The sequence below is a fragment of the Chanos chanos genome, chromosome 7, assembly GCF_902362185.1.
Source record: "Chanos chanos chromosome 7, fChaCha1.1, whole genome shotgun sequence".
NCBI classification, from domain to species: domain Eukaryota; kingdom Metazoa; phylum Chordata; class Actinopteri; order Gonorynchiformes; family Chanidae; genus Chanos; species Chanos chanos.
In genome coordinates, this window is record NC_044501.1 from 20354510 (window position 1) to 20380695 (window position 26186).

At 39.3% G+C, this 26186-nt stretch overlaps 2 protein-coding genes across 2 annotated transcripts; both read right to left on the reverse strand.

The window, feature by feature from the left end:
• Positions 1-860: 860 nt before the first annotated feature.
• Positions 861-8291, reverse strand: ube2f (ubiquitin-conjugating enzyme E2F (putative)). Its single transcript, XM_030779968.1, has 10 exons — positions 7996-8291; positions 6584-6720; positions 5098-5127; positions 4868-4933; positions 3942-4009; positions 3579-3649; positions 3353-3410; positions 3123-3155; positions 2342-2404; positions 861-1995 (listed from the first exon to the last, which is right to left on the reverse strand). The coding sequence occupies exons 2-10, from the start codon at positions 6699-6701 to the stop codon at positions 1945-1947; spliced, it is 558 nt and encodes a 185-aa protein (XP_030635828.1). The 5' UTR covers positions 6702-6720; positions 7996-8291; the 3' UTR covers positions 861-1944.
• A 92-nt stretch (positions 8292-8383) lies between these two features.
• On the reverse strand, positions 8384-12605 carry si:ch211-93g23.2 (putative methyltransferase DDB_G0268948). The gene is made up of 6 exons (XM_030779967.1): positions 12282-12605; positions 11371-11531; positions 10352-10565; positions 9763-9866; positions 9296-9433; positions 8384-8779 (listed from the first exon to the last, which is right to left on the reverse strand). The coding sequence occupies exons 1-6, from the start codon at positions 12552-12554 to the stop codon at positions 8683-8685; spliced, it is 987 nt and encodes a 328-aa protein (XP_030635827.1). The 5' UTR covers positions 12555-12605; the 3' UTR covers positions 8384-8682.
• Between the last annotated feature and the right edge of the window lie 13581 nt (positions 12606-26186).

A 26186-nucleotide genomic window follows, 5' to 3' on the forward strand; every position in this document is an offset into this window, starting at 1 on the left:
TAAAGAATTTTAAAGCAACCAACTTCAAACAGACTTTTAAAATGCATTTTAGATGTGATATGATGGAACAGGGTCTGTGTTAAGAGCAGAAAATTACCTGTTTCTTCTGCCCAGTTTAGACTCTTGATCTCCCATCAGCCTTTGATATTGTACAAAGTGAAATTCCACGAAATTCCTGTGTGTTGACCTCAGATGACTATGGATTTTTCATGGATTTATTCTTAGATTATATATCAGTTCTGCATTTTTGAGCTGTAATTTCAAACAAAGTGTGTCAAAGATCATTACTATTTTTTTGTACATGCTGCTGCTTGTTGATCAGATTTATACACACTGGGACGATCTTTCACTGTGACACAATGTGCAGTCGATGTTTTCTCTCTAAACCAAATGACCTACAACCTTAAGGAATGAACTAGGATGCCCATCCCCCTTAACGATACCATTATGGTACATCACAAAACATCTCCTATAGATTTAAATGTTGTCTGATAACGCAATGACAAATCAAATATTACAGTCATTACAGGAGATTAATTATTGAGACTGCTGGGATGCAGAGTTCTGAGTAGAACTGAGAATCGTTATGTTGAGATGAATGAACAAAAGCATGCAACAGGTTATCTTTTTAATAGTAGAATTCCTCTTTAATATACTTTACAAATGGATGTACAACTCTAAGAGAGAAAAAAAGGAAAAAAAAAACAAAAGTAGACATTTAAATAATGTTGTAAATCCTCACTAGCTTCATAGGCTTTTTTTTGTGGCTGAGCAGATCAGTGGCCCAGTGCATGCTACCAAATCAGGTATCATTCATTCTCTCTGCTTACTACACACACACACACACACACACACACACACACACACACACACACGCTCACATACACACTCACACACATATGCACAGAGCACTAGCATACATGTATACACGTACACGCGACGATTAACATGCACACATCTGTAAAGCTGAACACATATGCAAACGCCTCATGCTGACAAAACGTCGCAGATGAGAGCAAATTCCACATTCTCATTCCAACTGTTACAGTCTGTTTTTGTTTTCCTTTTTTTAATCTTTATGTCAGACAGAGGATCAGCCAAAGACACCGACACATGTGTGTGACAATATGTGAACAGCATGGTTAAAATGAGGGCAGAGACTCACGTGACTGACAATCAAGGAGGAGCTCTAATGTACGAAGGTGATGGGTCTTTTACGTAGCCCTCCTTTTCACTGAACCCCCTCCCCTTCCCCCCTCCAAATTTTTGTTGTTGAACCTAGACTCAGGCATCTTACTGGCCAAGTATACAACATCAGGGTCCTTCCCACAAGTGATGATCTCAATGAGTGATGCAATTATGACATCACTGCTGATGAATTCTGGAATTTGTAGGCGCTAAGGTGTAAAATTTGTAGCCTATCAGGAGGGGGAGGAAGAGGAGGAGGAGGGGAAAATGTTTCGTCAACGTAACTGACGTATCAGTTAACATGTAGTGAGGATACAGAGGCACTGGCATGGGAAAATGACATCAGTCTCATCATTGTCAGGACCAGCAGATGGTTTTGGTTTTTGTTTGTCTTTTTTTTTCTTTATCGATTTTGAAAGCAAACCGGTTGAGAAAGCCAGCCAAAGTAGCAAAACTGGGCATTGTCATACAGCCCTGAGCATTGAAGTGAAGACACATAGATAGAAAGATCTGACAACCCATCATTCTCAGTGGGGATCTGCAATACAATCCATAGCAGAGTGATAAAGCATATTTCTCTCTTTCTTTTTTTTTGTTTTTTTTTGTTTGTTTGTTTTTGTTTTTTTAATTTGTGATTGTATGTTTCGGGGGAGTTTCCTTGTCTTTTGATACGTTTGCAGTCTGGAATTGTGAAGGCTGGCAGGCAGCTGTGCAGATGCAGGTCAGTCAGTGCAGCAGACCCAGCCAATGCAGTCATCATCTGGCATAGTTCTTGATGAAATCCTGAACTTTGCTTCGAAAGTCCTCCTGAAAGCAGCGAAAGAGCAAAAGAAAACTCATTTTTGACACAAAAAATTAACTTTAATCCACATTAATCATTGTGGAGTTGTGTGTTCGGTGGATTCATTAAAGTGTACCTTATCCTACATGAATACCTGACATAAAAAAAAAATTACCTTTCAATGTGTTGTTTCATGGAGTACTGGGAAAATTCATGGAATAAGGTCTACTTCACACTAATAACAAACCTCCTGCAAAATGGTCTACATGATGGATGGACAAATGGATGGATGGAGGGATGGATGGATGGACAGATGCATGGAAGGAGGGTCAGATGGATGGGTGGATGGATAAAATGGAAAGATGTTTGTACCTTGTCCCGTAAGTGGTGCTCCGCAGCATCAATATTCAAGGGGTCGTCAAAGTTCAGAAGGTCCTGGCACAGAGAAAAGAGATCATTTCTCACTCGGTCATTCCCAATACAGTTTGAACAATACTGATGGACTGGTTTGATTAACCTAGTGTTTTTTTGAGAATTAATGGTTAATTCCAATTCAGTTCAGGGGATCTATAAATTAACCATTAAATAATGGATTCCCCAAACTGAACTGGAATTCACCACTGAATTAATGGTTAATGCTAATTCACTTTGGGAATCTGTGAATTAATGGTTAATTCCAATTAAGTTCAGGGAATCTGAATTGGAGTTGGAGCTGACAGGCATTATATACATTAAATATTATATACAAATAAGGCATTATATACAATTACTATAAATAAACATTTAATAAATGAGGGAAGAGGGGGTTGTTCAATGCATTCATTTAGTTTGACAAAAAGATTTCAGCAAACGCTCAAAGAGGTGATTTGTTTAAGTGACGTGAGGTTTGTTCTGGCACCTGTGACTTGGATCACTTAGTACCGGCCAAGAACAAAAATATACAGCCCATCAGTTCCCAAGAGCCAGCAGTGAGACGTGTTCCAGCTGAATGTAGGTGCTTTCCATTACCCAGACAGCTTTGACCATACATTAAAGGGGCTATATTTATGTATTTATTTATTTAATTTTGCTGTTTGGTGAAGTCAATCTTTCTGAAATCACAGAGTCTGTCTTATTTAAATTCTGCTCTGTTAAAGAGACATGTGAAACTTACAGTGAATAATGAGTTCAGTCCCCACACAACGTCCTGAAAGTGTAAAACATAAACTGAATCATACATACACACATACAGTCAAACCCACGCACACTCACATGAGTAAAGACATTGTTTAAGAGTGTTCAGAGAATGTAATTACGAGTATTTCAAAATATATTGTCTGACATTTAAAGGTCTGCTGTAGTGTTGGTGAATATTACACATGGCGGTGCCAGAGTTAGACACACCTTTAGCGTTCGCGTTGGCGCCCATCCCGTGCCATCAATTGAATGTTCCCGCAGTAGACTAAAGAGGGCCAAAAACAAGAGAAGCCATTGTAAAACCATACCTGCTATCAATACAACTTCAGATATATCCTAAAGACAAGCAAATGTTTTATATAAATCATACATAAGAATTGTGTGTGTGTGTGTGTGTGTGTGTGTGTGTGTGTGTGTGTAAGGACTATATTACCTAAGACAAATCTCCCCAGTCTCGGCGATGTTTGGATGCCAAATTCTCGTCAGACATTTGACTTTGGGAGGCTGAAAGGAAGATGAAAAAATGAAGCGATTATGAACGATAGAAACTGGAGTGTGTCTGTTTCCCGATTGTATTTCATTTTCCTTCATGTTGATGAAACCAGTGTGCACTCGCAACAACTGTTGATGAACGGAAAATCAAAATCTAGCAGAGCCAGTTCACACTAGCATTTCGATTCATTCTTATTTGCATAGCGTTTATTGCAACAGCTGTAGTCAGAACAAGAGGCTTAAGGCGATAACCACCAGTTTCATCTCATTGAGTGAGTTCATGAGACGTGAAAAGACGACTTACCACCATATTATAGGCATCGGGAACGTCAATTTCAAACTGGAACTTTCCACCTTGGTAATAGCCTTCATCTGTAAAACATTTTCAGGTTTAACTGATAGCCACAGCACATTCACACTGAAGTGGACATTCGTTATTAAAATCTCTCAAAAGAGCCAGGAGATGTTTACAATGGTGACGGAAAAAATTGAGCGCTAAAAACTTACTCATACTTGGCTGAACTAGCTGACTAGTTCTATGCCTGCCGTGAAAAGCACGAGAAAACCACACAAACTGCCAGGAAACCAGATCAATTCTTAGAACTTTAACAGTCTGTGTGGTGCCAGACCAGTACATGTAGAGATGTGGTGCTTCAACCCTAAACTTGTTCTCACGGTGGAGGTTAGAAATGCCTTGTTTAACTTGTTTCATTTGGCGACATGCAGGTTACTCTCATTAATGTTCCACTCATGCAACACTGCCAACTGGCAAAGCCAAATACATTATGATTCAAAGCCCACAGATATACAGGACTCTAAGAGGATACAGAAAAAGAAAAAAAAAAAGAGTAAGAAAGCTTTCATATCAGACAGCTCAAAAATCTGTTGCTTTAATGTGAACTAATAATTAGCTGCAATCAACCAATTTTAGCCTCAAATAACTTAAAAGTAATACATTAACTATTTAAACTAAACTGCATTAAAGACTTCTACTCTCGACCAAGCTTCCTCTTTTTCAGACACTGAAATAAAAACAAATCAGTCAGCCACTTCCAAGGAATCTGCAGTGAAAGAATTCCTATGACTAATACTACTTCCTGAAAACAGCGAAACAGCATTGAGAAAGAGACAGAGAGAGAGAGAGAGAGAGAGAGAGAGAGAGAGGGTGTGTATGTTTGTGTCTGTGAAAGAGAGAGAGAGAGAGAGAAAAAGAGAGAATAGGTCTGTCACCTGGGGAAATTGCCAGTTGGAAGTAGTGAAGCTTGTTCACATCGGGAAAGGTGACTTTACATGTATCTAAAGTGAGGTAAACATAGTAACCATCAGTAACAACATTAAAGCACCAGAACCATCTCGTGTTAAAAGCAGTGACCACCTCCAGTTCAAAAAAGCTAGGGGTGAGAGAAACTGGAACTCTGAACTGGGAGAACGCACGACCAAAATAACAGGGGTGTACTCACTGGGAAGGTTGGCCTCTAGTTCTGCAACTTCTGCAAGTCCAAATCCAAAGAGAGAAAGAGAGAGAGCGGAGAACATTAAAAACAAATCCCTTCTAGTATCGGGCTTCCCAACAAACTGTTTAAAATCCTTGCAAACTGTTTCAACACCAAGACCAGAAAGGTACAATCATTTCACTGTTCTGTAGCTGTGGCTAGTGAGGGCAAAGTTTACTAACAGGCTTCTGAGAAAGCTTTAAATCAGAAAAAAAAACATCCTCAACACAAAACATACATTTCATCAGTAAACGTGGGAATGAAAAAGCACTGTGTACTCTGCTCTTTTTGTTCCACTAAATATTAACTTAAGTATCAAATGCTTAACCCTAAGCTGAAGAAAAGGGAAAAAAATATATACATACACATACTGTGGATTACAGAACGATTCTTTCAATGAACCTCTTTCATATAAAATAAAAGCTTGACACACCAAAGAACAAAAGGGTTCTTCACACCTTCTGACATATGAGCTTGTTTTTTCCTTTACTTCAACATTTTCAGTATTTCAAATGTTTTCTTCAAATCAAATACCCAGATTTCTATGGGGGTTTTTTTTCTGGCAGCCTTTTCTAATTTCACCAAAACACACAATTTGTGCAATGACTTAAAGCACAATCAGAACCACACTGGTTAACTTTTCAATTAGTGGTCACGGCTAAGAATTTCTAAGAGGGTGAAAGACACACACACACACACACACACACACATTCATTACTTGTCTATACAAGGCTTAAAATGTTCTCATTCCTTCTTGAAGAAGGGGGGCTACGTAGCATCTTTTACTCCTGGTCTTTCAGACAGGATGATATACATCCAGAATATCAAATTATACACAGAAAATATTAGTAAATACTTATCTGCTGAAACTCACAGTGGCCAATTTCATACTCTACTGGATATTCAGGAGTTGTCCTTTAAGTCTAGCCCACGCCCTGAACTGTCCCCTCCTCTGTGACAGTTATAAATAGACCTCTCCTATTCTAGCCCATAACACATGTCTGGAAATACCTGAAATGTTTATGTATTTAACATATGTGAATCATTCAATGATCCAGTCTCCATGTCAGACTGGAAAAACAACAGTTTTAATGATTACAAGTCATGGTGCGTTCTGTCTGAAGTGTAACAGAAATCAAATATACATCTATTCAGCTGTAAAGCATAGTTAGTAAAGTATGCTTTCTGAGGACTAATAAGGACTTATTAGACTAGGTATCCAGTCAACGCTTTCTAAAGTGTTGAGGGAAATATTTAAAGATGGATAACTCCCATCACACAGTTACAGCCTGCAGACTTATACCTGTCGCCTGCCTATAGTGCATCTTCGCCACAGAGTGGAGACCAGCATACTTCAGCCCATCAGATCCTACATTTAGACACGATCACACTTGAGCTGATACAGGTCTAAGCAAAATCTAGACTTGTATTATAGAGTCGTAGGGTTCCATACCTTTGATGAGCAGTCGGTCCCGAATGGAAACCCTGTGAGAAGAGTCAGAGGGTGCTCCAGGGGCCCGGCCAGCCCTAACACCCTCATCCCTCTTCAGCTTACTCGCCAGCGTCAGCATGGCCGGCCCACACCCACACCTGCACGGAGAGACACCGGAAGATATGAGAACGCAACCTTATGAGAAATACCAAGATACCCCACTCCTAGTGGTGCAACAAAACAACTGAGTGTACTTCAGTTACAAGAGCTATCTTAATTTTAAATGTCATGGTAACAACCTGTAATCTGAACTATAAGAAATTAAGAGAAAGAACGCTAAAGCTTCAAGACGTTGTTGTAAATTCTCTGTTGAAATTGTTTGCTACTGGCATTGTGTCCAGTGATAACGTTTACGTTTCAAATCTCCAAACTGTGTTGCAACAATGTCCCCAGAGGAAAACAACAACAAAAAAAAGATTATGCGGTTCAGGTGTGAGTTAAAGCGAAACGAAGGCCGTTATGAGGCAACAGGTTTCCTGTCAACTTCCTCAGGAAGGCACGACACAGGTGTCCCGCCATCACACTGAATAACAAGAGAGTGTCCTACAATCTGACACATATTTGCTATGCAACAGCAAAAATACAGTCGGAGAAAACTCAAGGCACTTTGATTGGGACATACTACGCCGTCACCCGGCAGTCCAAAGGAGAGGCCGATTTAACCAAATCAGTAACTTCAGAAAAGTCCTAAACTTCTACGGATATGATAACCCGTCAGTGCTTTTAAAAACGTCGTTATTGATTTAAGGACAAAGCATCTGTGGCAGCTGCTCAACTCACACCCAAAGTGCTGCAGTATGCAAAACACAGGCTGAACAATCGCGAACACTCACTCACGCTTCAAAAGTGAACCTCGGCTAATACACCAGTCCACCGATTAAGAGACATTCGTATAGTCCTACCAAGTGACAAAGCTTTGTCATTCCTAAATATTAAAAACAAAGGACTGCACGATCCTCAGCAGCTGCTAACTCGTTAAGCTCATCCGGTTTGGAATGTTAGCAATCAAGGAATCATGCTGGGAAGCGTGTCACATCATACGTTATGTGGTCTACTAATATGCTAAAATCACCACCAAACTACTGGTTTTTAGGCTCTTGCCAGTCAAAGCTAGCAGACCTAATATCCTTGCACGCTAAAGATAGGTATTAAATGATTGAAAAAACGTATGACGAAAGAAGTAATCTCTTACTTGCGCAAAATAACGTTAGGTGCCATCAGAATAAAAACATGTACTTGTGTGAAAGTTCAACACTGAATTATCCTAAATTATTGTTGTCAACTGTAAGCGACATCTACGCAGGTCAGTAACTCATTTAAGAGAGAGAGGGTAAATGATAGCTAACTAAGCTAAGTAGCGCTAGCGACAGTACCTGCTGCAGTATCGGAGAAAGAGATTGTTCCTTTTACACCATAATCAAGATTCCACAATAAAACCACGAGTCTCCCCCTGGGATAATCACTAAAGCTAGAAAGGCAAATCAAGTCAATCAAATGAAGAAAACAAAAGGCAACAATTGAATGGTTAGGGTTAGCTGACGTTAACTTTCATAAACACCTCCGGCAGATCAATGTCAGAAACGGAAGTGTAACTGCAGACTATGAAACTTTCGTCCGACTACATACAAAAACTAATTCATGGTTCCGCCTCGCTGTGGTTTGGTGAGTATGTTTTGCATTTAAAAACAGGTTCGTTAACATCGACAACACATCAAGCCACAGTAATTAAACTAATATATTTAATTAAATACAATTACAGTGCCAGTTTTTAAAACCTAAAAGGCAGCGTTTACACTTTATGTTTCTTCTCCACACTCATACTTCGATTTCATAATTCCAGATGCATAATTTTACACACAAAATAGCATACAGCTTCAAGTATATTGAAAAGATCATGTCGTTCACAGAAAGAATGATTATTTTATTTGCACAAAACCTTGTACAAAACATGTTCTCAGGGTCTTATTTTAATTTGCTCAGTCAAGGAAATAATGAATAATTCCTTTTCTGTGAGCGTGAGAAAGCTGAGGTCATGTACATATTCCCAGAGAGTTAACCATTCAGTCTGTTTTATCCTTTGAAGCCAGTAAGTAAAAATACTTAATCACAACTGTCACTTCTGTGTCTGCTGAGGAGGTCCCCATCGCATTCAACAGCCTGGAGAGAAAGCATTAGACAGATCAATGTAAAATGTATGGGGAAATGTATGTAAAACATCTATAAACCATTTATCAAACGTACCTGAACTATGTGTTATAACTACATGAAGTCTACACAGTATCTATTGTTTGACATGACTCCATGAAAAGCAGTAATTGCTCTTCATACTATCACACAACATCCACTGCCTTTACAAAAGTAACCATGAGCTTCCATGTGTCATAAACATCTTTTTGGACAGTCCTCTGTTGTGCACATGTGTGCTTTGAAGTATGATGTGTTGATTCTATATATGTCTCTATATCCAGTCACTTGAAGTCTTTAGTGCTATTTATTTAGTCAATAAAACATCAGCAAAAATTATTATTCAGTATTGTATGAAATCCCCTACCCTCTAACAGGGAACATTTAGAAAGCTACTTGAATATTTAAATTGTTTTGAAATCCGAACTGCTTATGGAAAGTGTACAGGAGTTAAGTTGAGCATGACTGAGGTTGTATGTGTGATCTCACTTGTCCATGATTTCCTCAGACAGCTTCTGAGCCTGCGCCGGATCCTTCTTCAGTAAAGCCTGATAGCTGGAGAACGTCTCAACCATACCAATGTAGTCAGTCAATGGCATCTTCCTCCTAACCCTGAGACACTCATGCCTGGATAAAGAAAGAATGAAAAAAGCACCCTGAATTACTCAGGAGAGATATAGGTCTATGGGTAAATTTTTTCTAAATTTACACACACACACACACACAATATCTATATATGTGTGTATGTGTATGTATGCATGTATGTGTGTGTGTGTATATGTGTGTGTGTGTGTGTGTGTGTATATATATATATATATATATATATATATATATATATATATATATATATATATATATATATGCTATTCAAACCATCGTGCTGTGGACACAAACACTGAATAAATGAACATATAGAAATTTGCTCTTAATGAAGGTCTCGTGGGGCACACACTTACCACTCTTTATTTTGGTAGGGAATGGACTCATACATCTCTTTATAACGGTCAAGAGAACTGGGGCCCAAATAGCTACTGCGAAAAGGCAGCAAGGCAGTGTAGAACTGATTCAAACAAAACGAGAAGATATTTGAAATCTTTGAGCGTTTGTTTGCTCACAAAAGTTACCAGTGAAATTCCTGACAAAGCTGCATAATCACACCAGGTTCTCCAAAGACTTATGCACTGTAGTGTGATTTTTAGATGTTATGCATGTGTGTGAGTGTTCATGAGGGATTTGATTAATGGCTTTAGGGCCATACACTTAACAATGCCTTAAAAAATAAATTACATTACATCTGCATTGTATTTGTGCATTTAGCAGACACTTTTATCCAAAGCTTCCAAGTGAGGTAAAATCCAATCCAAGCATGTAGTCGTTAAGGAGCTGTCTGTGGTATAAGTGCTATGGTCAAATTCAGTGTTGGGCCAAATAAAAAGAAAGAAAAGTTGAGCAAGTAAAAAAGTGAAATTAAAATCTGAGACAGTTAAACACAACTGTTACCCCACAGACGGTTTTGTACAATCACTGTCAGCCCCCTTCCCTAACCTCCTGACAGATCCTGTTGAGCTCAGCATCGTTTTCTCTGAACTCCAGCTCCATATTCAGGGTGTAACTAATCAGGGCTATGCATCCACCCAGCTTCAGGATCCTGTCCGCCTCCCGCAGGAAACGTGGACGATCGAACCAGTGTGCCGCAGTCATGGACGTCACCAAGTCAACTGTGCCACTCTCAAAGGGCAGCTCCTCAGCTGGGCACTGCCTGGGCAAGTTTATGGCAAGAAAGACCTTTAAATAAAGCTTTAAATCCAATCCTTATTGTGCTGTACTCAAACAATACATCAACTGATTTGTCTGATTTGATTACTTTCTTTCTGTTTGCTCTTTAACTCATGATATCTATTCTGTTTTACTCATTTTGCTTCAAGAAAACAATCATTAATCTTATGGGTTATCTAATTCTTTGCTTGCACACAATGCATCTTGCTGACTTTGTTACCGTTTCACATTCGCTCATTTCAGTTCAGTTTGCTATGATTCTTATGTACCATCAGATAATTCGAATTGTTAATATTAGCAATAGCATTAGCAATATCGTCTAGAGACCATACATTTTTTGTGAGAGGCTAAAGGGTTTGTGATCAGAAATCATTTTTGTTGAGTTGTGTTTCTGCAAGCAACCATTAGAGGTCACTCTAAGCATACCAGATGTTTTATAGCATTTGTATTGCACAGACAAATGAATAAAAGAGCGACACAGCAGAACTGAGTTTAAGGACTAATCTAAGACTCTGGAATATATTATGCATTAGAGCCTTGAATGAGGTGTTTTGCAGTATGACAAAAAAAATTCCACAGCTCACAAAGTGAAAGTCTGCCTACAGCTAAGGGACTGACCTCACCACCACAGCAATGCAGTTCACTGTAAAATTCTGCCTTTAGTGGGTCTAAACCCTTCCCACTAACTAGGCACAACTACAGGTGTCCAAGCTGCTCCAGCTGACTGAACCGATTCTGACTGTCTGTGTCAGCCAGAACATAAGCTCCTCCCACTGAGAAGTGCTGACCTGTAGGAGACGTTGGATGCATGATCATGCGATTTAGCCTGCTCTATCTGGGCAGGGCTGATGTCTGTGCCCACCACCGTGGTGAAGTGAGGGGCCAGGAGAACTGTACCTTGTCCTGAGCCACACCCCACATCCACAGCCAGGTTAAACAGTCTCTCACTCTGTAAAAACACAGGGAACCTCTGCTTTAGCATCCTTTTTTTGTAGTACTGTTTTTTTTTGTTTGTTTGTTTTTTATAAATACATCACTTCAAAAAGTGTCTGGAGACCCCAGTAGTGTTGGCAGCTGAACAGTGGAAACATCTCCTTGTTTTGGAAGGAATAAAATAATGAAGGGTTAAAGATTAAATCAATACAGTTACAGCAATTTTCCAAAAAGTTAGAGAAGATAAAGAATGTTCCCAAAATTAGTGTTTCCAATTGGCAACTGAGATGCCACCAGAAGAAAACTCGCTTGAAGACTAACATTAAATTCTCTTTAGACAAAAGCTATTGAAATTTTAGAAGAATAAAAAGAAAAGGGTGGCAAAGAGTAAAATTTTATTATAGTGACACAATAATTGTGAACTACTCTGTGCTAATACAGAAGAGTCATGATGCAGTGAATGACAATATTTTCTTACTCATTAAAATATTTCACAAAATTCTTTGGGTATGTTCCATTGACTGCGATGTTACTTTACCTACGGGCCCATACGCCCAACCTTATTTCTGTCCTTAACTATAACCAAGCAACATGTTGTCACTTTTTGACACTTCCTACGTCTGTGTGTCACCCATAGATAAATCCACAGGGACATAAAGTTTAGTCTCCACAAGGTCAGCTTAGCACATATTCGTTAACTTACAGGGACCACACCTCAAAGAAACACACACACACACACACACACACACACAAACACACAGCCTACCCTCTTTTCAAGGAAGTGCAGCACTTCATCCATCAGCTCTTGCGGAGGGGAAACCCGGTAGCGTTTGTAAGCGACAGCGTGCGCTTTACCTTCAAAACATCGCTCAGCCATGTTTCTGTCCTCAGGGGAGTTTTGTGAATGCATCATAGGATCAGAGGAGAGCGAAATTTTAATGTCCTTCTGCAGTTGTAGATTAACCAACCGCCTGTTAGAGGTGTAGGTCAGGGTGCATTGTGTTGGCCCCAGTCCATAGAAGTGGAAGGAAAATGTCATATGACTAACAAAACCCTGCTCTGTTTCAAGTGAATTCTCAGACTTTAGAGTCTCTGAAAGAGAGCAGGCTGCCTGGGTATGTAAAGAAAATCAGAGATGTGTTCACAGAGTTGTGGGGACACAGAGTTAGAAAAAGCAGGTCCCTTGCCAAACAAATCGCGTGTGCACTCCTACACAAGCAGAAATGACTCAGCATATCACAGCACAAAAGGGCTTGTGAGAGGGTGAAAACACATGTCGAAGATTAAAGTTTGAACACAATTTTACAAGTCTGTGGCCCTGTGGGACGAATCTACCACAGAGCAAAATGTCTGAAGAAAAAGAAATTCTCTGATTCTGGAGGAAGGCACTGGCACACCAGGAGAAGATCTTACTTTTTCTCCCCCCCCCCCCCCCCCCCCCCCCCCACTTTATTAAATTCAATCTCAAGTCCAAAAATTAAAATCGCATCATATACTCAAGTCAATACAATCACTGCCTTCTGACTCATACAGTTCTCCTCCTTGTTTCCCACCTCTATTCTGAACAGTGTAATCTAGTTTAGTCAGTGTAGTCAGTTTATCATGGATTGTATGGGTTAGATGAAATTGACTTTTTTGAACAGCAGATGGCACTATTGAGATATTTTACATTTTGCGCTGCTCTGCCAATCCTGAAGCGTGTTCATTCATTTATTTTCAAAGCTGCTAATCCTGATTAGGGTCGCGGGGTGCAAGAGTCTATCCCAGCGCTCATTGGGAGACAGGCGGGGAAACACTCTGGACTGGCCGCCAGTCCATCGCAGGGCAGACATACAGACAAACACACATTCACACCTAGGGGCAGTTTAGTGTCTCTAATTCGCCAGACTTGCATGTCTTTTGACTGTGGGAGGAAACTCACGCAGATACAGGGAGAACATGCCAACTCCACACAGAAAGGAATCAGACCCGGTGTGAGGTGTGAGTTTTGAGTTTTAATGCCTCAGTTCAATAAAATATACTGATGAAATATAAATGCACCAATAAAATGAGAAAGATTAAGGCAATGCCCCCCCCCCCCCCACACACACACACACACACACACGCACACCCCTAATGAGGCCTCTGGAGTTGTAGCTCGCTTTGTTCTACTCCCTTTACTTTACAGCTGCCATTGCTAAAAAGCAATTTTCACATTTTCTTTGCTTCAGATTGCCCAGATCCAAAGGAGTGCTCCTTATCTTTGATTAACATCATAGTGGCTACAGACTAAACTAGTGAAAATATGCAATAACAGCTTTTACTTTTGATTCATTTAAAGAATTGGGTGAAAATAAGATTAATGATCTGGTTAGCTTCTTTAACAATACGGTTTCTGACTTTTATGAACCAACCTGACTTCAAATAGAGAAGTGACAATGCAGACAATGTCATCAGCAAGGACTTCATCTGCACACATTTGGTGAAAAATGAATAAGCGAAACTGGTCATCATTTCTCACTCCTGAGGCTATACTGGAGTGTACCAGAGGCAGTGCTGCTCAGGCTGCTAGCCCTACGTTAATTAGTTTGCTTAAGAGCAGAGCAAAGAATATACTGCATCTCAAGACAGACTTACCAATGTCATGGAGAGAGACCATAAGATGACCGAAATCCTTTTACAACATAAAGAATAATTTTCTTGCTCATCTATGATGACTGACAGTGGTGTACACAGCCTTTTTTTTTAAACATGTGAGATCGAAAGTTTGACAGCACACTACAAATCCAATCTAATTACTGCCAGAGATGGGCAGTATTTCAATTAAATGTATTTAAAATACATATTTAATTATTTTTGAGTATTTTATAATATCTGTTTTGCTGAATGGAAATTAATCAGATGTAATTTGTAACAAAATACTTTGAGAGATTGAGTATTTTAAGCATTTTAAATGCACAAAATTCAATCAAATATGTCATTTTATTCTCAAGTAAGACAAGAACTTTCATCACCAGGCCTACTATAGGACTACTAACTATAGGACTACTAGATATAGCCTATCACAGTCTTTGGCTATGCAAGTGAATCACGTGACTCATCCTGTTGGGTCCAGCGCACTCGTTGTGAACTGTTTGTTTTCTTCATGACCAGTAACACAACAAAAGAAGCTGCTTTGGAGCTCGGTGCCAGTTGCCTTGAGGCAGTGGTTCTCAACTCCAGTCCGGGGGGCCCACTGTCCTACACGTCTTTGTTTTAACTCTCCTGAGCTCAGGACTGACACACCTGATTTCACTGATCAATTAATCATCAAGCCCTTAGCTCAATTAACTGTGCTAATGAAGAGTTAAAACAAAGACGTGCAGGTCAGTGGGCCCTGAGGTCTGGAGTTGAGAACCACTGCCTTAAGGTAAAGTATGTAGTGAAATACACTATCAGATATTGCTCACTGAATGTCATTATAGGACAGAATAACAGAGCAATTAGCAAATTGCTGTGCTCTAAAACTTGTGAATTTACTCGCTAGCTTGCTAGTGGCATGCTAGCTAACGCCACAGGCGTGCTCAGACAGCCAGGGACAGTGGCAACTTGTGGTTACTCTTATGGAAGCCTTCATTAGTGATAAATCAGGCTAGCTACTTTTGTTCCTAAGGACAAACTTCATTTCTAACGGAAAAATGTAGGCATTTTTACGCATAGCGGTTAATCTCTTATACTAAATGTGTTGCACTTCTTCAAATGACTACTTGTAAAGTTAGAGATCTAGGAAATAAGCTTACTCTACTGTTGCACTTATTGTAAATCGCTCCTGAAAAAGGCATCTGCTAAATGCCTAAAATAGTGTTACAGATCATTCTGTATCTATTTTTGTATTTTCAAATCACAAATTACTTGTATTTTAAATAAATATTTTTCTCACACCAGTAATTTGTATTTTATTTTGATACATTTGATGAGCAAGTATTTGTAATTTGTAACAAGATGCTGTTTGATGTATTTGTGCCCATCTCTGATTACTGCTCTCTAGAACTGACTTAGATATTGTACCAGACTCTGTGTTTAACTTCATCATTTTCACAGTGGTCTCTCCACACATACCCTGTGTTTGTTTGTTTGTTTTTTTGAACATCTGCTGTAAGCATCTGAACATCTGGTTTAGTAAATGTAAAGCCTAACAGAGTTCAAAGTAGCTAACTGTGTTGTAGTTGACTAACTTAGGCTTGGGAAATATGTGGGTTTGGAGGTTTGTAGTTTACATCCTCAGATGTGTCCCCCTCCCCCTCTTAATGTACTAAAAAAAATGGAAAAGACTATTGACATATTGAAATTGTAAACATACTGACATTTATGCACATTTATGACAAAATGCATTCATCAGTTGCACATTGCCTGTATCCACCATTTTCAATGAAAAAGGTCAAGTGATCAGTACTCCACAATACAAATACTGAGAATTGTTACAATACCTGAATGTGTTATTACTTTACAATACCTGAATGTGTTATTACTTTACAACACCTGAACATGTTTTTACTTTACAACAACTAAATGTGTTATTACTTTACAATACCTGAATGTGTTATTACTTTACAATACCTGAATGTGTCATTACTTTTGGCTGGTAGTAGTTTGTTACAACAGAAGTGACGTGAGCTGAAAAGGAGGATAGATAAAATTGATGCTTAGTCCATTGTGATGTCTGAACTTGCAGCACATCTCAGCTGCATGGAGTTATTAGCAATCTTCTGTTTTACAGTATGTTTTAGTATGTGGCATTTGAATTTCAGGGGTGGCTTAAAATTCTCATATCCCAGGGTGGTCACATTTTCTCATCCAAGCTGTTTCTAGCATCACTTACTGGGTTCATTGAGGGTTATTTCTAAAATAAAGATAGTGTAAGAAAATCAGAATAATAGTTCATCAGAACAATATTGTTAAATTAAGAAAAAGTTTTTGTGTGATCAGTCATTTATGACAAAAAATGTTCTTCAAATTCTGCCAGGGTTGTGACAACCTAAACAGAACTGTATCCTAGGCTGCATTCAATATTAATAAGCTGATGTTGTCTTGGAAGAAAAACACAAGAATTATTTCTTGATGTTCTTTGCCTAAAAGGTTGCAATTTCTTTTTCAAATCTAACATAGAGAATAGCCTTGAATAGTCTTTGATTCAGTTATAGTATGGAAATCATTCTACCACTACCACAGCAGGATAAATTACTGGACTCACAATGGTCCCTCACAAAGATCTATACTGTGTAAAGATGGAGCCATTCAAAGTCCACATCAAGCCCAACATAATGGAAACATTCTATTCTGTTCCATTCCACATGCAATAGAATAATCAAAACATACCTTTTTAAACCCCATGGAGCTCAGTGGCCCTCCTTGACACATGGATTTTAAAGTTCACTGCTTTGTTGGAGTCTTTCATTTTAAGATTATTCATTGAATACATTAGTCATCAAATGACAAAACGGAAAAGAAAAAAAACACTTCAGATAAGTACTTTTTTATTTAATTATTAATCAGCCTTTAAGATGTTATTCAAGATATACTACAAAAAGTGCTACACACATAATGCTGTCAGAATTGCAAATAATATACTCACAATTTAAATGTTTCAAATGAAAAATAAAACTTTAAATGGAACTATTTGCAATGGTCACAGTAAAACTAAGTTCTGAGAAATACTCGTATCTCAATGCAGCCAAAACTGGCTGTTTCACCAACTATGAAGTTGTATGGCCATTTAGGTCAGCTGGTTTAGAGAAGCCGTCAATCATTTTCTTGATGGTGAAGCTGGTGTCTTTGTTTCTACAAAGCAGGAAGGGGGCAGGTTACAGACACCCAGTCACGAAAATCAAAGTAACTGCAAAACAAGATGAAGGTTAACTCAACTTAAACCAAAGCCATTTCTCAATACAGAGTACGTCAAATACGAACTCCCATTCTTGGGAGTACAGGCTTGCTAAGTTCAGCTCAGGAGTCCAGACTTTGTGTGAAATGCATTCTGAGAAACTTGACTACCCAAGTCCACACAAGTCACCTCCTGATAAATCCTTGATAAAACCCTCGAATCAAGAACACATCCAGGTATTTGATCTGTACTTGGCTAGATGTGAACTTTGAACTGGAACAGTACTTTGGCAGTGTCTGGTGGTGTTTCACAAGTCCATGAGAACGCAAGTACAGAGAAGAACGCATATTGAGAAACGGTCCAAGACTTCATAAAGTAACCCAAGGACCACCAGTGATACTTCTCCAAATAGAAAATCAGGCTTGATTGACAAAATAGGTGAACCCCATGACTCAATAAATACCTGATTAAACCAAGCAACCAAGGCACTGATGAAATCAATGAAAACAGAACTCAAAATGGCCAGTAAAGGGAGGGAGTGAAAACCTGGCAGTTAGAGGGACTCCTGATCAGCTCCAAGAATAATCGGAAATATGGAAATGATATACTAATGATGTCTGAAATAAGAGAATGATTTACTGGTGATGTACAAAATATGAGACTGATTCACCAGTGAGAATATGAGAATGATACACTAGTGATGTATGAAATATAAGAACGATATACTAGTGATGCGTTGAAGTCATTATGTTATATGTTATACTGGCATTCTCCAACTCGCAATGATTAAATGAGGTTTCATTTGAAGGCCAGTTTATGCTAGTAAAGGTTTTCAGGTGGAGTATTTTGTTGTCAAAAAATGACTTACCACAATAATGCAGTGCTAAAGACATGGTAATAAGACAGTGTCTCTTAATAATCAAAATGAACATTCTCTGCATCTTCTTACTTTGTTTTAGTTTTTTTTTTAAATGTAATTTTAATATTTGTATCTCATATATTAACTGAGCCCTCTGCTGCTCACAACTACAATATTCAAGTATTTGTCTTGATTAGGAAGATGCAGGTGTTCACACTAAAACCTACATATGCTCCAACATTAAACTGGATGCCGCTTTTGGGTGTGTAATGGCATTCTAGCTCAATATGTGTATTTTAAATTAAAAAAAAAAAGATAGGAGTTGCAAATGAGTGCCCACACTGCATACTAGCTTCATTGTCATGTGGGAGGTCACAATCAATCGTATTCCCTGATAATTTTAACATAGCCAATGGGTACTTTTAACAATAATTCAGAAAAGAAAATATTTTACCTCAGTCAGACTACTGTTTTTGGAGAGCTTGAATCTTCTCTTCCAGTGTGCAAACCTTCTCATTCATTTGCTGGATTTCTTCATCTTTTGCTAAGCATTTCTGGCAAGAGTAAAGGTCTTGCCCTTTGCAGGTTTGCAGCTATAATGCCTATGAGGCAGGAGGAGGGGCAAGAGCTGTTGGAGCCAGATACTTTTCATCAAATTCTTTCTGGCTCTCAAAGGCAATTTGCCTCTGCCTTCTTTCTCTTTTCTTTTCTTTTCTTTTCTTTTCTTTTCTTTTGTTGTGGGGATTTTTTTTGGGGGGGGGGGGTTGTTTTGTTGTTTGGGTTTTTTTATTCTTTTTAATGTTATATTTTAAATTTCTCAAATTTTAAGCCAAGTCCATCGCGTTCTTGTTGAGTATGCAGTTTTAGCAAATTACACACTCAATTATTTGTGTATTCTCCTCGGCATAGATAAAGCAAAATGAAAAACAGCACAGTTGAAAGTAAATATTAAATAAAGACAAATAATTTTTCTGTGAGACAGATTTTTCTGTGTGATGTTAATGGACCTAAAGATCAATCACAAGCACACAAGTCTTTTCAGATATCAGTTATTTCACTTGATTTGTCACATTGCTTCCAGTAGAAAGAAATTGCCAATGGTTGATTAACTGCTAAAAGTAGCCATAAAAGAAAATGTTATATATAACGCCATGTCACATAACATAGAAACTGGTGAACAGATGTCATGGGCATTACTTCCATCCACTTATCAAAATCAGCAGTCATTAGAATCAGCAGATGAGTTTCATTCAGCTAGATCTAAGGATCTGAAGATCTTCCATGATATTTTTCAGTTGTCTTCACCAGGAACACAACCTTATGGATGTTTGTTTGTTTGGTTACGCTGTTTCTGTAGATGCTGTGGCCTTCTGTTAAGGATCAGCTTTCTGGCACTGTCCAGTTTTGAAGCTAGTGCGTAAAGAATGTTTTCTGAAGATCCAGTACATATTTTGGAGAAAGACATTTTATAATTCACCGGAATATGACCAGAAAGACAGACACGCTCATAATTCTTGATTTACCTGACTGAGAAAGGATAATAATATAGTAGGCTGTCCTTGCATCCTTGGCCAGCACTTGACTGCTTCATTGAGGCTGCCTGTCCACACTCATAATGCTCTACACTCCTATCCTCCCCCTGGCCACTCTTCCAATCCTCCTCCCACTCAATTACATAGCAGTAAATGGTGCTTTTATCCTCCAAATGCAATTTCCAAGCTTCTGCTATGACAACACACTGTAGCAGGATATCTTCAATGTGGGGGAAATGTTTGAGAGAGAATTGTGATAGCATCCACGTTACTCCATTTAATCAAGAGTCAAAGTGTTCAGGATGCTACTGCAGCCGGAGGGCAAGTGGTAAAAAGTATTGAAGAACCTGTTAAGTTCATATGACTATGTTCGGGGGATAGCAATACACTACATGCATGCACTGCTCCAAGGTGTGACATGGCTTTTCTTGAGAGTGGTTTCTCCAGGCACATTGCAAGGAGAAATACCCACTGTCACAATTCAGAGATATTGTGGACCAGAGCTTCAGAAGCATCAAACCCCCATCATTTATTACAAGGCTTCCCAGGGTTATGAGCTCACATTTCAGATATTGGAAAGCATGTGTAGTTAAGGTCTTGGTTGAGTTTTTACTCCATACGCATATCGGCAGAGTAATACATGTTTCGTTATGCTGCTTTTGTGGAATGGATTTATTTGTTGTTTGGAGAGAGCATTTCAGAAACACATACAGAGGAGTTAGATACTATTGACATATGCTGTGGTCCTGTTTGGTTCTCAAAAGAGGTATAGTACATTGAATTTATCTTTGTTTTCACACTTAGCACAGGACGTGCAGGAACTTGCACCCTTTTAAGTGTAATAAACATGATTCAGTCATTAACTTCACTCATTCAGATGTTACCAGTAAAACATTATGAATACGCTGCCATGTGGAATAAATAGAAGAGGTTTCACACAAATCTTGTAAAATGCCTTGGGAGGTTGTATGTAATAATAATAATATGTCAGTAATTATTATTATTATACTTATATATAATGACAACAACAACAACAACAACAACAATAATAATAATAATAATAATAATAATAATAATAATTATTATTATTATTATTATTATTATTAATGTCACTTGACCTTAAAGTTAGGCTAATTCATGCCCTTTAATGTCTCAATCTTCCTAACTTTCTTGTAGGCATGTATTTTGTAGTGGTGTTTGTTTGTTGTGTTTCATTCTAAATGGCATACAAAAAAAGAACCAAAACAGAATATATAGGCTGTTAAATATGTTTGTGATATTGCTATGGAAAAAAACTGGACTTCTAGAATGTTCCATGTTCCAACTGTAATATTGCAGCTGTAACCAAGCTAAAAGTGAAAGCACAGTATAGGTGTTTGTCATAGTGAAGCAACATCAACTTTTCAACTATTTTGTCACACCCAGACCTGATGGAAATTCAACACAGAAAAAACACATGACCAAAAATGTGGCCTTGTGAACTAACCACAAATCAATGTTGATTCAATATATGTTTGATATCTTAGCTTTCCAATTCACTGATAGTCTAGGAATGTTTCTGAAGATTATTATTTTGTTATCTCTCTATTCGACATGGTTAAACACTAGATTAGTCTTTATGTCTGTAAATTATCATTTTCTTTCAAGAATTAGTGTAGGTGCTTCTTGCACACATACATGCACATTCACAGACAGGTTTACAGTGTTCTCTCTCTCGCTCTTTCTTCTCTGCTTTACACATACCGTATGTTTCACATATACTTTGTGCATAGGAAACAAATTAATATATGAAGCCTTCAGGGCTGTTATTGAGGGCCAATATATCTCGTGTTGACAGGGAGTTTTACAGGGGAATTAACAAGACAAGTTAATTTATCCAGTGAACAGCACCTGGACTGAGAAGGTCATTCTTTTCTTTATCTTAATTATCTGATCTGTCCCAACATTATCAAATTCCTCCTTTTTTGTTTGTCCATTTCCACCAAATGTACTGGAATTCTAATATAATTCAATGTACTGTAGATACATGACAGAAATATCATGTAGAGAAACTGACATGTAATCTCAGTATTTAAGATAGCAAGGGACAGTGCTATTTAAAATGCAACTATATTTGTCCCTAGTTTGACAGTTATATCAATGCTGACATGAATTATTCTTTCCACTGTGAACATCTTTCCTTTCACTATGTTTAGTATATAATTTTGCAGTTTTCCCGAAAGATATTAAATCTGCTTTAAAATAAATTAGATATGTTGTTCCTTTGAGATGCTGTATGTCTAATTAGTGTGGCTCTGCTCCCAAACCACAATATAATTTCTCATTAATTTGGAGGCCTGTGTATATTCCCTTATGGAACATCATACATGTTATAATGCCTCTAAACATCACATTGGCAATGATGATGTCTGATGCATAAGATAACTTTAAAAAAAAAAAATGAGTATGAGAATGAGTATGTGTGTGGGCTTGTCATATTGTGTTAATTCAAAGTTCACAGATGAAGTCAATAAGAATACTGACACAACTTTGAAATTACAAGCAATATTTATTTAAAATAAGAGAGCAACACTAAAGTGCTACAACCAACTGAAGCTGTCAGTAAATTAAAAAAAAAAAATAATAATAATAATAAACAATCAAAAATGTCAGCAATGTCAATTTAAAGTCCTTGGAGGGTTTCATTCAGCTGTCCCATGTGTTTGGTTCCTGTTGCCCTCAGCTGATGGTTTCATTACTTCAAAGATAGTGATAATTCCTGTAGTTGAAGGTCTATCCAGTCCAGAGAAAGATGTCAAGTCATTATGCGTAGATGATGGCTCCAACTGTCTAAAGAAACGTTGGTTGAAAATACTCTCCCATCTCCCTAAACAGCAACACAGGAGACGGATCTGTCAGAACAAGCGTGATCATTCTTGCATCCCTTGATGTTCTGGGAGCATGAGTCACAGGAGAATCTCACAAAAATACATCAAATCTACATTTACAGTTATGAGATTAGCAACCAATTCTTACAGTGCTCCTCCCTCTCGCATCAGGTCCTGGTGTTCTCTCAGGGCGGTCCAGCTAGCCGCAGTAAAATTCCCAAATCAGGTAAAGGTCTGAGGTGATCCTTCTCCATCTAGGTCTGGGAGAGCTAATGTACCCCTACTGATTTTACTGGCACATCATCAGCTAGATTTCATTCCTCGGTCTTTCACAGCTTTGGAAGTCTTCTGTGCACACATACAATAGCTATAACAAGGGACATCTTTATAACAAGAGTCAAGCCCAAGAAACATCCAACAAAATTTCACTTTTAACTATTTACCACCATTTTTCTCTCAGAATGCTGCAGACATCAGCAACTAAAGTAAGAACAAGTGCTAAAAACAAAAGACAAATGATGGCACACTTAGCTAAAATAAACCATTCTCATGCCACATCACACAGTCATATCATCAGGGAATTTCAGCCCAAAGAAGAATAACAGTTTTTTGTTTTGTTTTGTTTTTTTTAAATCTGAATTCCAATATGGAACCTTTGACAACCAAAACAGAGAGACCACCTGTAGTCCTAAAACAAGATAAAAACAAAGGGAATATCTCTCTGCTGATTAAACTGGAACATCCTCACCCAGATGTCTTCGCTAGGTCTTTCACAGCTATACAGATCTTCTGTGCCCATATATTGCATTTGTAACAGAAAAATTCGTTGCAAGAACAGTCATGGCCAAGAGACATCCAGCAAAATTTCACATTTTTACCACAAGGGCACTGAAATCATGAATGCTATTTACTCTGTGTCCCATTTACAAAATCTTGCACCTGTCCAAGTTTTTCCTCGCTTTGTTTGTGTATATGTACCCCGTTGTTTTTCTGTGTGCCTTCGTGATGTCTTTCACATGCTGAAAGTACTGAGCCATGTCTTGTTCCCTTATAGACATTGCCTGGACATGGATGCAACTGTCAATTTCGAAGACTTAAATATCTCTGCTGCTGCTTTAAGTATTCATAAGGATCCAGCCAAATGAGAATGTATCCTTTAGGAGCTGAAGAGTCTCCATAAGAATATTGAAGAAACAGGGCGTAGGCTACAGCAGGTTACCTTATCCTTCACATCATCTCAAATTTCAACTGTTACCAAGTCTATTCAATGAGATCAAACCAACACTTTTTAGGCAATCCATGTTGAGGTCGCCGTGTCAATCCACGTTGAGGTCTCTGTGTCTCCACGTCTTCCTGCTCCTCCTTCAGGTCCCAAATCTTGTTGCCTTCAAAGTCCCTGTGTCTGCTCCTGTTGCCTCCAGGGTACCTGTATCTGCTCCGCCATCTCAGCTGCTGCCAGTGCCCCCAGGCCTGCCACTATCACTCCCATCACTTCCCACTAGGCTCATCACCGCCAGTCCTACCATCTCCAGTACTGTCACCTGCTCCTCTAGTCCTGTTGGTCTCTCCACCTCCGTTCTCTCCAGTCCTGTCACCTAGGTCCTTGCCAGCTCTGCTCAGCACTCCATTTCAGCTGCCACTAGTCTTGCCACCTCCAGTTCCACCAGATCAGTGGCTGTCACGCTTGGCATCTTCAGTTCGTCCATAGCCACTGCCAACACCTTCAGGGTTTCCCAGTCCTCCAGATGCACTTGTCTGTCTCTACCTCCCTTTCTCCTGGCCAATCAGAGTTTGACCTAACTAGTCAATTACTTTTTGCACCTGTCCCACTTCGTTATATCTGTATACACATACCCTGGTGATTTCCTATGTACCTTTGCAAAGTCTCACACGTGCTGATAGTACTGACCAATTCTTTGTTCCCTGTTAGTCTTGTTGCCTACTAGGATTGTTCCATGTTAGATTTTGCCTACAAATGGATGCAGTGGACAATTTCAAAGACTTCAGACTCAGATATCTCTGCTGTCACTTTAGAGAGCCCCAACTAAGGTCCCAGGTCCTACTGATCCTGAGGTCCCTGCGTCTTTCCCCACTACTTCTGAGGTCCAAACTGCTATTGGCTCCAAGGTCCCTGTATCTGGGTCCCTGCATCTGCTCCTATTGGCCCTGTATCAACTCCTGCCATAGCTCCAGTTGCTGTTGTTGCTGTCCCAGCTGACAAGTCCAGATGTAGTTTCTTCATCTGGCACCCAAGAGCCCCAGGTTTGAATCCTGATTCAACCTTGTTGAAGTTGAGGATAATATTTAACCAGATCACCTGTCTCTGAGACTCTTGTTTAAGCCCCTGTCCCTGATGCTTTCCTCGTTGCTGAGATTCCTGTCATTCCACAAGCTACTATGGCAGAACCTGCATCTCTCCAAGGCTCCAGTTCCTGTAGGTTCTGTGGTTCAAGTTCTGCCTCCTGTAGCCTCAGACGGCCCATTTGTTAAGGGTGATGTCTCAGAGCTGTCTTGGTTTCTGAGCCTGCTTATGCCCTAATGTAAGCTCCAGTTCCTGTCTCTCCTCAACCACCTCTGCCTTCAGTTTCTGTTCTTATGCCTAGTCCTCCTGGGTTGTCTCCTGAATCACCAACATGTTTACTTTTAGGTCCACTTGGGCAACTTCCAGTTCCAGCTCCCATTCCTGAAATGCTTTCAACCTATGCAGTACGGCTACCTGCTCCACCCAGTCCTGCAATCCAGTGACCTCGACTTTTGCCAGCTCAGCCCATTCTCTGTCTTGCCACATGGATTGTTAGCAGCATTGCCATAGTGTCCAGTCAGTTCAGTCACCTGGCTCATGTCTTGTTCTGCCCGTGTATCATACTCCTCCAGGCCTGTCCCCTGGGTCATCACCTGCTCCACCTGGGCCTGCTACTCCAGTCCTGACCACCACTCTGCAACGAGGCCCACCAGGTCTTTGATTGACAGGCTTGACATCTTCTGTTCTCCCATGGGCTCTAGCATTACCTTCAGTTTCTCAAATGCCCCCGTTGATGCCTTCAGGGTCTCCTAGTCTTCCAGATGCACGTGTTCTTCTGGATTTTGTTGTTTCCTGGTTCTTCCAATCCTCCTGAGGCAACTGCCTTCCCTTTGAGGGTGGGGTCATCACCAAATGGATGCAGTGGGCAATTTCAATGTCTTCAATATCTCTGCTGTTGCTTTACACATTCATATAGAACCAGCCAAAAAAAGTCTACATAAAGATACAGGTGAAACAAAGCATAGGTTACAACAGATAACCTTATCCTACACATCATCAAAAATTTCCACTTCTATAGTTCAGATGACCACATAAAGATCCCAGTTCCTCCTGATCCTCAGGTCCTTGTGTCTGTTCCTGCTGCCTCTGGGGTCCTTGTGTCTGTTCCTGCTGCTTCCGAGGTCCCAGCTGCTGTCCCCTCTGAGGTCCCAGCTGCTGTCCCCAGACTCTGAGGCTCTTGTTCAAGTTCCTGTCTGTGGTGCTTCTAACGCTCCTGTTTCAACCTCTATGTGTATCTCCCAAGACTCAAGCTCCTGCAGGCTCTGTGGTTCC